This window comes from Monodon monoceros, unplaced genomic scaffold (assembly GCF_005190385.1).
Source record: "Monodon monoceros isolate NGI ecotype Baffin Bay Population unplaced genomic scaffold, NGI_Narwhal_1 Super_Scaffold_3, whole genome shotgun sequence".
Classification (NCBI taxonomy): domain Eukaryota; kingdom Metazoa; phylum Chordata; class Mammalia; order Artiodactyla; family Monodontidae; genus Monodon; species Monodon monoceros.
In genome coordinates this window covers 1,375,511-1,390,082 of record NW_021703780.1, presented here as the reverse complement: position 1 = coordinate 1,390,082, position 14,572 = coordinate 1,375,511, and the positions used below count along the sequence as shown (strand labels likewise).

General features: G+C 41.3%; 1 protein-coding gene across 5 annotated transcripts in view; it reads left to right on the top strand.

Moving 5' to 3' along the window:
- EXOC2 (exocyst complex component 2) overlaps positions 1-14,572 on the top strand; it is a 155,960-nt gene that overhangs the window by 30,125 nt on the left and 111,263 nt on the right. For 4 of the 5 annotated variants that reach the window (XM_029244250.1, XM_029244252.1, XM_029244251.1 and 1 more), the window contains exons 2-4: positions 949-1,108; positions 4,970-5,146; positions 7,134-7,260. In XM_029244250.1, coding sequence (XP_029100083.1) covers positions 991-1,108; positions 4,970-5,146; positions 7,134-7,260 — 422 coding nt within the window. In that variant the 5' untranslated portion in view covers positions 949-990. Of the gene's footprint in view, positions 1-948; positions 1,109-4,969; positions 5,147-6,279; positions 7,261-9,516; positions 11,480-14,572 lie in introns of those variants that run through there. The other variant, XM_029244254.1, reaches the window with a different exon arrangement.

Here is a 14,572-nt window from a genome sequence, read left to right as displayed (position 1 = left end):
TGAGAGGGTTGGCGCCCTCCTCTCTGTGCCTGGTGTCTGTCCCTCAGTCCTGGTCCCTTCTGTTTGGTTTCGTGAGAGATTGAACTGATCTGGCTAACGGTGGGGTGAAGGCAGGGGCCACTGTCTAACTTCGCTCTGTGAAAAGATAGACAACCAGCAGCTGTTTTTCTCTGAACCCACCCTTCCCTTGTCTTCTGGAGCATCTGAAGCCTCGAGCACTTGAGGAGTTCTGTGGGTTTATTAGTGAGGTTTTCTCATTTCCTGGTTGCCTGCTGTGCAGTAGGTGCTCTGCCCTGCTGGGATTATGTACCTGATCTTTGTTGTAGCCTTATGGAAGGCTCTGTTACTGGCCGCAGTGTCCGTATATGAAAACAAAGGTTTGGAGCGGAATTAGAGTGCCAGGACTAGAGCTCAGGGCATCTGAGAACTCAGAAGCTGCACTTCTGCCGGCTCCGCACTGGGACAGTTAGCAAGTCTCTGCTCCTGTCTCAGTGTCGAAGATGTCAGTGTATTGATTTGAGCACATTTAAAAGAGTTGCTACACTAAGTCTAACACAAAAATAAAATGAAATTCAGTATACCTATGAGAATGGAGATGTTCTTTAATTTTATGAATCTGATTAGTTCAGAATGTGCTCCTTCAGGAGCTTCCAGCATATACTTTGGGTGCAGCAGGTGGTGGCATGGAGCTCAGGGGGACCTTAGGTTCTGTCTGTCCTTGCATCAGAAGTTTATGTTCTTGATGTCTCCCTCCCAGTACTAGCTAGTGTCCTTAGTCACCTTCATGTGCAGGAATTGTTGGCAGACAGGCTAACTGACAGCTAAAAAACCTGGCACTGTATGTTTGCAGAATACTGCTGTGTTTTGGTACTGAATGTCTAGTTCTGGCGTTCCTAGTTGCTGCTCATCTCAGTTGGCATTAACCCTTTTTTCCTTTCTCTTCTACAGATTACTTCCGTAGCTTGACCTCTACTTTCCTCAACAAGCAGAATGTCTCGAACACGACAACCCCCCCTTGTGACAGGCATCTCTCCAAATGAAGGAATCCCATGGACAAAGGTCACGATTAGGGGAGAAAACCTGGGGACTGGGCCAGCTGACCTCATAGGTAAGGGCAGGGACGATGCTGTGTGTTCATGGTGAATGCATTTTTATGTTGGGCAACTGAGGCAAGATATACTATTTTGAAATAGTGAAGGTGATAGAAAAACACCCCTGAGGTCTGTACAGGATGATCTGAATAGAAATGAAAGAATTATTTGGTTTTCTGATTTTTCTGTTAAAATCATTATTTTGTCAGATCTTGCCTGTATTGTCTTTCGCCTGGTCATTGAGAAAGTCCCCCACAGCCGAGGTTTGCCTCCTTTCCTCGGGGTCGGCCTCTCCTGCCAAGACTGCCAAAACAGCCGCCCAGCTCTTCTGGCCTCCCCTCATACAGCTGTCTGTTCTTCTCAGGTGCCGGGTGAGCTTGGCCTCTTCTGTTCCTTACTGCTCTCGGAACCAAATCTAGACTCCCTCCACCCAGAGGAGCCTGTGTGCTCTGCCGGGCCGCACCCTGGGACCTGTGGGCATTTGTCTGCACCCGATGCCCATTGGGGCGGGAGCACTGAGCCTCCAAACTTAACAGCCACAGGCTCTCTGCAAACTCATGCCCGCCCATGGTTTGCATTAGGCTCCCCTAATGTTTACATATTTAGAGCAAGCTACGTTTTAGTTTTTAGGATCAGTTTATGCTGTTTATAAGCCCAAGGACGCGAGCATAGAACACTCTGCATCCACTTGGCACTGCGCGAGTGTTTTTTTGATTTTGGTTTGCAGTGTGCCCCCTTCTTCTGGGGGAGACCCTTTCCCGCTGGTTATTTCATTATTCTGGTCTGTCAGTGGTTCTCACCTGGCTTGTCTTCATCTTCTCTAGAACTTAAAAAAATGCTCTTGCCTTAGCTGCTAAGTCTCAGTCTCTAAAGATGGAGCCTTATCATTGCTTTTTTTAAAACACAGATGAGTGTAAAGCACTGCCAGGATAGAGAGCAAACCATAAATATCAGTGTGTGGTCAGTTTGGGTTATTTTCATGTGAACTCTGCATGAGGGTGTGCAGATACATTCAGAATAAGAGAGCGGGGAGGCAACTCAGTATGTGCTGCTGGATGTGTATTCTGATTTCCCACACGTTAATTTATTTGGATTCAGACGTTCATTTGACTCATTTCTTAATTCATGAAGGACCCATTGGTAAATACTAGAGATTATGAGTTGGAGCTTGTTTTTCTTGCATTATAGCTGCTGGTTGACACATTGTTTTTTGGCCATCCAGAAATCCCTTGGAAAAGAGAAGGTTGATTAGAGCTGGGCACCATGTTTAATTACTGAGTCTTGCCCTCCCCAGCTCGTTCTTTTCACTAGTGTTACTTAACTATGTCTCATTTTATACTGTTTTCTCTAGCCACAGTTTTTGATTCTTCAGTAAATAAAACTTAAGTTTATTATCCTTATGAAGGTAGTCTTTCTTATCCTATGTCTTGGTTCTTGACAAAGCTCATTCCAGGTTGTTCTTTATCCAAAGTGGAAAAATCCCTAGAATTCATGGAAATAGACCATCTAGACGGAGGTTCAGTTTAACTGGCAGTCACTGAGCCCTCACACGTGACTGCTGCCCATCTGTGTGGATGCTGATCTCTCTTTAGCTTCAGGCAGTGCGATTCCTGTTTGACTTGAGTGCGCACGACTTTTATAAACCCGCTAGTTCAGCTTTCAGCCTGCCCATGTATTGCCAAGAAACCACTTTTTAAAAAAGCAAACTTAACCTACTAAATAATTTAAGCGTTTTTATAACTCCGGTGACATCTACACTAGCCAAGTAAAATACTACAAAAACACTTTATTTGGAATTCTACAAGTTACTGAAAAAAAAAAAAGATGTTATATTTCATGAAGCAGATTTCTTGGCAAAACATGTTTAAGAAATAGATCGTATGATATTATTTAATGTCCATGCATTTAAAATGATCTGTTTAAATCTGTGTTTTAAATTATATGGTGATTATTAACTTTTTTAGTTAAAATGCAGAACAGATATTAAATCTGAGGAACCTCGATAGCAGCTACAATGAGATGAATAAACTGTTATTCCGGGTGCTTTTTCCCAAAGTTCCATCATCATGGATATCATACATATTTGCTCATCTGAACATGTTTTTAAGACTTTATGTCTGTATATCTGAAATCTCCCATTTCTCAGTTTTAATTGTAAGATAGCTCCGCAGCAGGGGACTTATATTAGGAACTTTAATACATTAAGTCCTGACATTGGGTTGCGTTATTTCCTTTCTAAAGTTAGTATTTAAATCACAAAAATCATTTTGATATTGTAAAATTTAAAAATATCAAGTTATGTATTGACCTGGAGTGATATTGAAATATATACCATCTATAACTAAACAGTTCATAAATTAAAACATTTCCCATTTATATAAAAAATACATAGACTGATTTATGTGTACATAAAAATTATTTGAGCACTGTATGTATTGAAGTGTTTCACAGGCTTACCTTGGAGATGGAGAGGAGTTTCAGGGGGTGCTTTCAACCTCTTAAAAGGCTTAAATTTTTCATAATAAAAGTTGAGTATCAAGAAAACTAACAAACACTCCCATTTTGAAAAATAATTTTGAATTATGAATGCATTTAAAAATGTGTAAATGTCATTACACATTTAAAAAGCCAATGGAAAACTTAGTCCTAAAGGAACTTTGAAGTGCTGTCATTAGAGAAACTGAATTCCTTACATGAATAAATAGTAATAGATGTCTTAGGGAAATCTCTGAAATTAATTATTTCAATAAACATCTTTAAAATGGAGTTGTTTTTATTCCTTTATGGTTAGTATAACATTCTTACTAAATAGTGCTTTCAGTTGTAACAAAAGATGACTTGAATCCCTCCCTACATTTTTTCAACCGAATTTGGCATAAGTTGAGGTGTTCCTGGTATCTGATTAAAAAAACAAAACAAAACAAAAAGCTTGCATTTGCTAAACTTGACTGCCGAGCAGTATCAAAAGTTAAATGATGAGAAAAGAAAGTGCGAGTGTCTGGGGTGTTTGCAGAATACACTTCGGTCTGTTTTCTCCATGAATGTTTATTACATTGGTCTCTGTTTTGCAGAAATGCACGTGGTGGGATGGTGGTCCTCTGCCTGGGGCCACGTCTTCCCTGTCTGCATCACAGTTTACGTGGGTCTGGGCAGAGATGCCAGGCGTGGGCTGAGATTTTGGGAGCAGAGTGTAGTACAGCGACAGGACCATGAGGGAAACATTTAGGCAGCGTGGACTGCCGTTGCAGGAGCGATGTAGAGACTTGAAAAATGCACTAGTAATCCAGCAATGCCTGAGAACATTTACTGATTTAACAGACTTCAGGCTGTGCTTAACATAAACTACAAACTTTAGCTCATTCTGTAGAATCATGTATAATTGAACACTAGGAAAAGTATGTGCGGATTATTTTCAGGAAGATGATAAATATTTTTTTTAGGGAATGATGTACACATTTATTAATACGCTTTAGAGCTTTATAGCACGAACTTGGACTTCTAAAAATAACAATAATTTCCTTTCTAATACCTATGAAAGCAATCTAAGATTCTCATGGTTAAGTAATCTGGAGTGCCTAGACATTATGGTTATTATTTTCTAATTCCAATGATGTTTGAAGACACTTAAATATAATCTAAAAGAAGTATTAAATATTAGAGAAAAAACAGACAAATTCAGTAGAGACAGTCGTTTGTTTGCAAATAATATTGGGTATATTCAAGAATAGAAATAACTAACTGATGAACCAGGAAATGCTATTTCTAGTTCTGTTTTTCAGTTCAGGAAAAAGGCCTGGCGATACTGACAGAAGAATTGTCTTTTCATGAAATAGCTGTTCTTTGGACTTTGTTATGTGCATGCATGCTTTTACTTTCAGGTCTGACAATTTGTGGGCATAATTGCCTTCTGACAGCAGAGTGGATGTCTCCGAGTAAAATTGTATGTCGCGTGGGACAGGCCAAGAACGACAAAGGAGACATTATTGTCACAACCAAGTCAGGTGGCAAAGGAACCTCCACAGTCTCCTTCAAGCTGCTCAGACCTGAGAAAATAGGTATCATCTCCCATGACTTTACTCTAAAGAAGAAAATAAAAGTGGGTTTTGTCTTTTAAAATTGACAACTGGTAAATTAGTATAAAATTTACTTACTCTCATGTCATTAACTTAGATTCAGTTTATGTTTATTTTTTCAGGAATGGGATATTGGTTAAAGTCTGCATTACTTTCGAAAAGGCAGTTAGCTGAGCTGACGGTAAACCCTAAGGATGCTGACTAATCATTAGAACTGCTGTTCTGTCCTGTATAAAAGCTGTTCATGTAACACGTCGAAATGCCGATTTTAGTTTCTTGATCTTGAATACAATAATTGCATTTCCTGCTGTGATACAGATAAGATTTGAGGTGAAATACATACCTGGTTTGGCCAAATTAGCCAGTAATGCCTAAATAATGTTCCGTGTTCCTTCACTTTATGCGTCCTTTGAGGCCCCGACAAGATGTTGCCCACCTAGGTGTGCCTCTGGCCTCCAAACTAGAAATCACACTCTTCTTGTGCCCTAGAGCCCCTCCTGTGTTCCCTTTGTGCCCTTAACCCGTGCTTCCTCACCTTGGGGCACAGAGCTTGGTCTGAGAAGCTGGGACTCTGATCACACGAGCAGCCAGCTGTGGGTAGAGTGGAGTCACAGAATCACCTACCTCAGAGGATTGAATGAGTTAGAACATTGGAGAAAGTGCTTAGCATAGGTCCTCACACAAACTAAGGGCTCCATAAATTAGTGTTTTTAATTATTCGTCTTCTAGCTCTTTATGTATATGGCATCTCCTCTGCTAAAGTAAGAATACTGTTAGATTCATCTTTGTGGTCCTGTAATGACTTGCACATGGTCAGTACTTAATAAATATTTGTGTAATGTAGGCCTATCACAGGCATAATTAAACCCAGGCCTTCTCTCATATAGAAAAGCAAAGAGTTTTGCAAATTTTGTTTTCTGTCTTAGAGCATAAAGCCTTTCTTCAGCATTATATCTTTAAATTCCTTGATTCTTTTTAATAAAAATTTGAGGAACTTAAGGGAAAACCAAAAATGGAATTTACATTTATGTACGTGTGTGTATGTAAACGTACGTACATATATATACATACAATATTTTTGTTTTTGTTTACTCACTTTTATTTAATGTCTTTGAAAACCGAACTGTGAAATTAAAGCAGGAACTTGTTTCCAGTTTTCTGGAGGAACTTAAAAACATTTTGACAGAATCCAGCATCATCTTGTATCATGTTTGTACAGCAGGTGAAGAAAACTTATTTGAAAGTATTGATTTTATGCTAAAACGCTCTGCCCAGGACTTAGCACAGCACAGGCTCAGGAAAGGCCTATAGACCTGAACCTGGGAGTGTCTGGGCCTGAGCTTACCCTCTGACAGAGCTTCCTTGTGTCATCCTGGTAGACCTGTGGGTGCCCATAGAGTTAGAAGGCTCACAAGGAGCCCTCTGGTCCCCCGGCCCTGTGCTCTACTCTGCTCCCTCGCACACTGCCCAGCCTCTGTTTCAGCCCAGTCCGAGCGACAGGAAAGAGGGTACTGTTTTCAGAGATTATATTTTGTTTTTCCTGAATATCCTAGTCATTTCCATCACACAAGCCATGCATTCCGTGGAAGGTGTTTGATTTCTTTATATTGATATAAGGATTGTTGGGTGTTTTGTTGATGTACCAAATTAAGTGTACTGCTTATTATTTGTAAAATACATTTGTTTTAGAGAACTTTTTCTCAGAGGCTTAACTTGTCTTCTGTATTGAATAATGTACAGTGCAATCAAGAGGTGTTATTTTTGCCTTTCTATAGATTTTTAGTGGTTTTAATTAAGCTACCAGCCATTACAAAAAAAAAAAAAAACCTGGAGCTTTTGTGCCTTCAAATCTTTAAAAAATTACTGTAGCATGCATTCTGTATTAGGTCTTTCAACAGTAAAGCAGTATGGTAAGACTTAGTGCCTGGGGAGTATGTATCTTATTAAGGCTGTGCTCCTCATTTGGTAGGTATTTTGGATCAGTCTGCTGTGTGGGTTGATGAGATGAATTATTATGACATGCGCACTGACAGGAATAAAGGGATTCCTCCCTTGTCCCTGCGTCCTGCTAATCCACTCGGCATCGAGATTGAAAAGTGAGTACCGCCTTGCCTCCGTTGTCTTTATTTCTAGCTGCTGAAAAGTTCTGTGCACTCAGTGAAGAGAGTCAGGCTCCAGGAACATCCAGGGAAGCACAGTTGAAGACACCTCTGTTGTTGGGAGTCGGGCATCATCTCTAGGAGCTTGGTCAGCTTTGCTAGAGCGAACCTTCCAGTTGGTTAGAACTGTTGGCAAAAACTACTTACCTCTTCAGTTTTTGAGTTTACATTTTGTGAGGAGGAAAAGTATCTTGAAATTTTGAATAACTAATACTTTTAATGATATGAGAATTAACGGGTTGTCTGGAGTTGGTAAGTTTAAATATTTAGATGGTACTTGAGATTAAAACAGAATTTTCCATGTGCTTGACTTTTCAGGATATATTTGGCAGTAAGTAGAACCGAGGTAGTCTTGTCATTTTGTTTATAACCCCTACCTGTAATTCATACTTAATTCAGACTTACTTTACCAGAATTGTGGCAGATAAATCTTTCAAGATGTCTTGGACCAAATCTAGAATTCCCTGTTCTTATTCCCTAGTACAGTGTTTTCGTAGATTTTATAATCAGTGCCTTTATCCTTGCAGCTTCCTTAGTCAGTTCACCTAACACGTTAGTTGTTTCTGACTTGTCTCTCGGCCTTAGTGACTCTGCTGGTGAAGTTACTACTGAGCGTTTCTCCATAAGCATTTCTGCAGGCGACAGATTAGTTTTGCTAATGCTTTAGCCATAGTTTATTTTAGGTTTTTCTAGGAATGGAGAAAGTTGTCCACTGATCTTTATATATTTAACCTTCAAGCCTACACTTGAAGACCATTAGTAAATCAAAAGTAAGCTTCTTTTTCACCTGCTGGGGTTTGCCCTGGCTGAGAGGGAGGGAGCACATGTTTGTCTTGGGAAGTTGTCTTGTGTTGAAAAAGGCCTGGGGTTTGGCAGCTTTTAGTGAGCGGGGACTGTCCTGGGTCACAGCTGGGAAGCTCTTTGGCCAGCGTGGGTCATTCTGGAGCTGTTTTAAGGGTTTCAGTGCCCGATAAATTAAGAGTTTAAGGATCAAGAAGGTCCAGGAAAGGAAAGTAATTGCTGGGTCTTTATTTGAGCATAGTTTCCTGCATGAATGGACTTTGTGGTTGAGAGTAAACCTCTCAGTGGCCTGCTTCAGTGGCCTGGATTCGGCTTCTTTCCAAGGCCCACCACAAAGGAAGTGTGGAGCAGAAGGGTTCTTTGGATTGTTCTTTTGTAAGGAAGATACAGTTTTGCACCTTTGTACCAGGATTATAGGAATATGGTGTGACTTTTGTCTGAGCCTTAGATGGAACTATCAAAGTTAGGATTAAATTGGTTATTTACTATCATAAAATGGATTTCCTTAATTTTTAGTTTAGCATGTAACTCACCCCTCGTTTGATCTCTTTACCTTTCCATGCCCTCTTACTTTTTGATTGTCTTGATTGTTCCTGTTACTGCCGCTACTCACACAGGGGTTCGGCTTGAACTCTCTCTTACAGCTCTTTTTCTTAATACATTTCGGGATAATCCCGAGGTAACGTTGGTAACCAGCCAGAAGCACTAAAAGTGCCTGGCTCTTTAGAAGTTGTTTTTCTTCTTCTCTGAGGCAGTCTAGTTGGGTCTGAGCCCCTCTCTCTGTTTAACTCTTGGCCCTCCCGTTACTTGCAGGGTGACTTGGAGTCTGCTCAGCTTCCTCAAGGTGCAGACCTGGGTCACCAAGGGCGGCCTGGGTCACGCGGCATGTGCGTTTCAGCGGTGGGGACGCTTACTCGCAGTGGGCGCTGGTTGGATGTTCATCGTCGTCACCGTGATTCTTCTTACATGTGCGCTACTCAGTGCTGTGCCCCCAGGGAAAGAATCTTCTTATGACTTAAGATTTCAGGGTGATGAATTGTATTCAAATCTTAAAATAGTATTATGTACATTCAAGAAGTGCTTAAATGGTGATAAAATTTACAGTAATATTTCTTTCAAGTTGTTACTTGAAAGTTTCAGAAATAATCTGCTTAGCCATGGAATAACTAAAGGATAGTTTTTGAAAAGGTAAACGCTTGACTCTCATACAAATACAAAATGCGCACATGTCCAAGCTTTTATTTAATTCATTAATTAATGGGAAAACCAGTGAAATGTTAAAACCAGTTCAGGGGGAATTCCAGAGGACAGAGATAATGGGCAGTGAGGAATGCTGAAAGGTGCAACACCGGCCACTTCTCCTCAGTAACCAGTTGCATCTTCACCTGACAGGTATTTCTGTGCCAGGCATCCCTGGTCACCATCAACCCTCCACTTCTGCTTCTGTAACAGAGCTGCAGAGCAGAGACAAGGCATGGATGGGGGAAGATCAGGGGACCCTGGGCAGGCCCTTCAGACAGTGAAAGGATGGCCAGGAATCTTTTTGCCCATTTAAAGTCTTTCACAAGTTTTCTGGTCAAAAGGAAGAGTGGATAGATGGCTTCCCTGGTGGCGCAGTGGTTAAGAATCCGCCTGCCAATGCAGGGGACACGGGTTCCAGCCCTGGTCTGCGAAGATCCCCCATGCCACAGAGCAACTAAGCCCGTGCGCCACGACTACTGAGCCTGCGTGCTAGAGCCCGTGAGCCACAACAAGAGAAGCCACCACGATGAGAAGCACGCGCACCGCAATGAACAGTAGCCCCCGCTCGCCGCAACTAGAGAAAAGCCTGTGCGCAGCAATGAAGACCCAGTGCAGCCAAAAATAAAATAAATAAATTTAAAAAACAACAACAGCATTCACTTAAAAAAAAAAAAAAAAAGAGTGGACAGAGATACTAGGAAGCAAGAAAATGGAAGGTGAAGGTAGGAAAAGGTATAGAAACCAAGAAGAAGAGTATATAATTTGGCCAGAAAAATGCTTTTCCAGGTTCCTTTTCACCTTTTAAAGATACTGTCAGGAAAACTGCATTTGTTTTATTGAAGTCTGACTTCAGATAGAGAAGCCTTATTTTAGAAAAAGAGAGTAGGAAAGGAAAAGCAGATGTTAAAATATTGGTGTGGGTTTTATTTCCCTGACTCTCTTAATATCTTTTAGATAAAAGCTTTGGTCCCTGTAGAGAATGGTGTTAACATTGAGGTTAGAATCCCTGAGAGCATTTCCTTTTACTATGTCTTTTATTTCTGTTTCTTAATGTCATTTGGGGTTTCTTTTATAATTAAAAGACGGGAGAGGACCTATTTTAAATTTTTAAAAAAATGTCATCAGAGAAGGAATAACAGGATTTAATTACTTGCTTGTTGAAATATACTAATTGAGAAGGTTTGAAGAATTATGACTGCTTGTTATAAAGTACCATGGTCCTGATGAATTACCAGACTAAAGTAGTGAGGTCGCCTTTGGAAGAGGAATCAGCTCCTGGTAATTACAATGCTGAGTGTTGATGGCAATTCTCAGCCCACAGTCAAATGCACAAGGTGGAGCCAGGAGGAGCCTTGCAGTGTTGTGGCCACTTCATGTGACCATGAGTAGCAAGCGCGAGTAGCCGAATACAGTGTTGTTCTTTGGTGTGAGGCAGAGTTTAATAAATGTTTTATTGGTGTGCTCGGCGTGCACGCTGCCGTCTTTCAGCCCACAGGCTTAACAGCTGGCGTTTATGGGCCTCCTTCGGCTGCTGAAGTCCTGCATATCCCTAGAGTTTTAACTGATGTTCTGTACACATGGTGCCTTGATACTTATAAAAATGTTACTAATTGCTCAGAAAAAAATAACTTCACTTTGAACTGAGACTAGGATTTGCTTGTAAAAAGTCTGTATTTCTGATTTACTATACTGTCACAAATATGCATTCTTTGCACTGCTTAAAATTATGATGGAGACAAACTTAACTGAAAAAGAAGGTAAAAACAGGTTCGTATTAATAAGTAAAAGCCTTCACTCTGTTTTATTTCTTAAAAGTACTCTTTGCCTACTAGGAGAATATCTATAAGTAATGTTTTTGGAGACAGTACATACATGGGAGTTAGGGCCTTAAAATGGAGGTTTGCCCCTCCTGTTTTTATGGGATCTGCAACCTTTTTGTGAAATTACTACCTGGGAAGAGCTGTCTAGAGTAGTCAGTTGATGCACCACTAGTATCTTTATTTCCACAGAGGCTTCATGAACAACGCAGGTCTGACTTGCTCCTCATCAGTTTGCTTTCCAGTACAAAGAAAAGGCGGCCAGTTTTCCTGCTCCATTTAGAAGACAAGGAAAGGTGACAGAATAATTCTTAGTATGAGTGTGGAAGGGAAAAAAGCCTTGGGTAAATTTTCAGAAATGTTATGAAAACAGATTTGTGGGCTGTGATGTAGTGCCTAGGTCCATAAACTGGACCAAAAAAGGAAAAAAAACACACAACGTAAAACAAGCTCATAATATTTAAGGTGCAGAGTAACACTGGTGCTGGAGTGAAAGCTATGAGAATTGAGTGTGACACACACTTGGAAGAGCCCCCTTTCCTCCTGTCTTTCTACCTGCAGGTCAGGAGAGCGTGTTCCCCTTGGTGTGAGCACAGTGATGCAGCCGTACCCAGGCTCCTCTGCGCGGGTAGTTAGACTTTCTCTCAGAAGGGTTTTTGTTGTTTTGCTGGCTCGCGGGTCATCACTGCCAGTCGTTCTCGTACTTGAAAGTGAATGCTGCTGTGTTGAGAACATTCCTGTTTTGCATCTGACCACTGGGTCGGTCAGGTCCGTGTACCTGGGGCTTCATGGCTAATCCTTTTTGGAAGGTGTAATCTGAGCTCACACTGCCATCTAATGGGGAGCTTGCGCTGTAGGGGCATGAAGCTTGTCAGCTACTGAAACTGTTGGTTCCTTAATGAAAACACTTCCCGTGTTTACATGGTAGACTCTGTGTTGTTTTCATCCTCCAGTTAGTGGGTTTAGTTTGAATCACTCAGAATATACCTTGCTGTTACTGACTTGCTAAGCCATCACTTCACTTGGAGGGTCAGAGCCTAAGATCCAGTTATTGTGGACAGAGGTTTGAGTTTTAACTCTCCAGACTTCGTGCTCCATTGACACAGTGTTTCTGCCCTTCCTCATGCTGTTACCAAGACCATTAGCAATTTTCTGCATTCTGAATCACTGTCTCCCTCAGTTTCTGTCTTTCTGGATTTGTAGTTGTGGGATTTTTTTCATGCCTGAGATTCTCTGGTTCTTTAATTGGCAATAGAAGTACGGGGTCCTGCTCTTGACTGTTTACATGCAACCTCTCCGGGGCTGTTTCCTGACTGTAAAATGGGAATGCATAACTCATGTTGTTACGAGAATCAAACAAAATGGTTCTTACGAAGAGTCTGTTAAATATAGAGAACCAAGTGGAGAGAATAAAAATAACAGCAAGTAACATTTTTGAGCATTTATCACGTGTCAGAAACTGCTAAGCCTTCCACACTGCATTACCTACTTTAATCCTCAAAATATTCCTAAGAGGAAGATACTATGATCCCATTATCCTCATGAATAAATGGAACCTTAGAGAGGTTAAATATCTTCCTCAAGGTTATTCCAACAACGCTAGCCAACTTGTAACTACTGCCGTGGGCCGTCTCTGCTTTTGTGGGTACACTCCCCACAGAGTATCATTGCTTCCCGTGTTGTCGTTCGTTGTCTCTTTTTTCTGGATCTTCTGTTTCACATTCATTTTGAGGTGTTTGCAAAGAAGATCTTATTTTGGGATAGACTCTTGACTCAGGATGCCTTCAGCTGTGAGTAGCAGAAACAAAAATTCATTCTGGTTTAAGCAAAAAAGATATTTATTTTCTCATAATATACAAAGTCCGGAGATGGTGGACTCCACGATTGGCTGAGTCTGTGGCTCAGAAGTGTCACTGAGATGTAAGGAGCCTGGGTTTGCTGTTCTGCTGCTCTTTGAGTCTCACTGATCTCCTTCATAACTGTAGAGTGGCGTTAGAGGTTTCTAGTGTCGCGACGACAGTAATACACAGGAAATAACAGTGTTAAAATAAAGATCCATTATTGCTGAAACTGTAATAATACACAGGAGATAACAGTGTTAAAATAAAGATCCAGTATTGCAGAAACTGTAATAATACACAGGAGCTAAAGAAGCTCGGTAAAGTCTGAGGGCAGAAAGACACCGTCTCTTCTTAGTTCTCCTTAGAAGTGTGGAGGCCTTTCCCAGAAATGCTCCAGCAGCTCTTTCCTCAGATATTGTGGTCAAAATCCAATCACTCGATCAATAGCAAGGGGAGCGCGATAAGCACAGCTGCTGAGGATTATCGGTGTTCGTACTCAGTGAGGCGTGGACACCCCACTCTCTCTGCAGGTGGTTCTGTCCGCGAAAGGGGAGGCGACGTCGGGTCTCGGGCTGACGGCGGGCCACTTGTGTAGTTCGGATCGAACTGTCTGACTCTGTGACAGAGTGTTGTCATCTTTAGTGTAACTTGTCTTATTCTTGTACAGCTGATTCCTAATCACTCTTTTTCCAATTTAAATGTATAGTAAGATTGGTAAGAGTTGAATGTCTTCAGGAAGAAATCACTCTAAAATAAACTCATTCTTAGGGGTGATTATGAGGGTTTGAGAACTAGGACTTAGTGTTCTGACCAAGAGATCCAGTACCTTTCAAAGTCTTGACCCGTTCAGGTGCGTGAAGGAGCTGTGTGTACAAGAAGTGCAGTGGGTGGGGTGGATTAATGCTTCAGATCTCAGTGGACGGCTGTCACGTGGCCCCTTCCAAATGTCGCCACTCACACTAATGCCAGCACTCAGGGTCAGCCCCTGCCCCCCGGCTGTGCTTGAAGGGACGCACAGGGGTGCAGAGCCCATGGAGTCCTGCGGAGGACGGTGTGGGGAGGGGCTCCCGGGGCAGCAGAGTCCTCTCGTAGAGCCCGCACTAGACTTCAGGCCTTTATCCTGTGATGAAGCAGACCCTGTACGTGTGTAAAAACAACAACATAGGGCATTACAGGTGAGGTGTTACTAAGGTTTAGGGATCAGATCAGTTTTAAGTATGGGAAGTTCTAGATGGTTGGGATTTGTTATCTTTCAATACCACCAGTTTAAGCATCCTAACAGTATAGGATATAACCTTTTGTTTTTTAACTTTTTTTTATAGCTTTATTGAGAAATAATTGACAAATTTGTAAGATGTTTAAAGTGTACGTCTTAGTGATTTGATTTACGTATATATTGTAAAAGGAGTCCCACCATCTAGGTAACTAACACATTCATCACCTCACATATTTACTTTTTTTGGTGGGAACATATAAGTTCTATTCTCTCTATGGTGTTATCACCTATAGTCACATATTACACATTAGATCCTCAGACCTTATTCATCT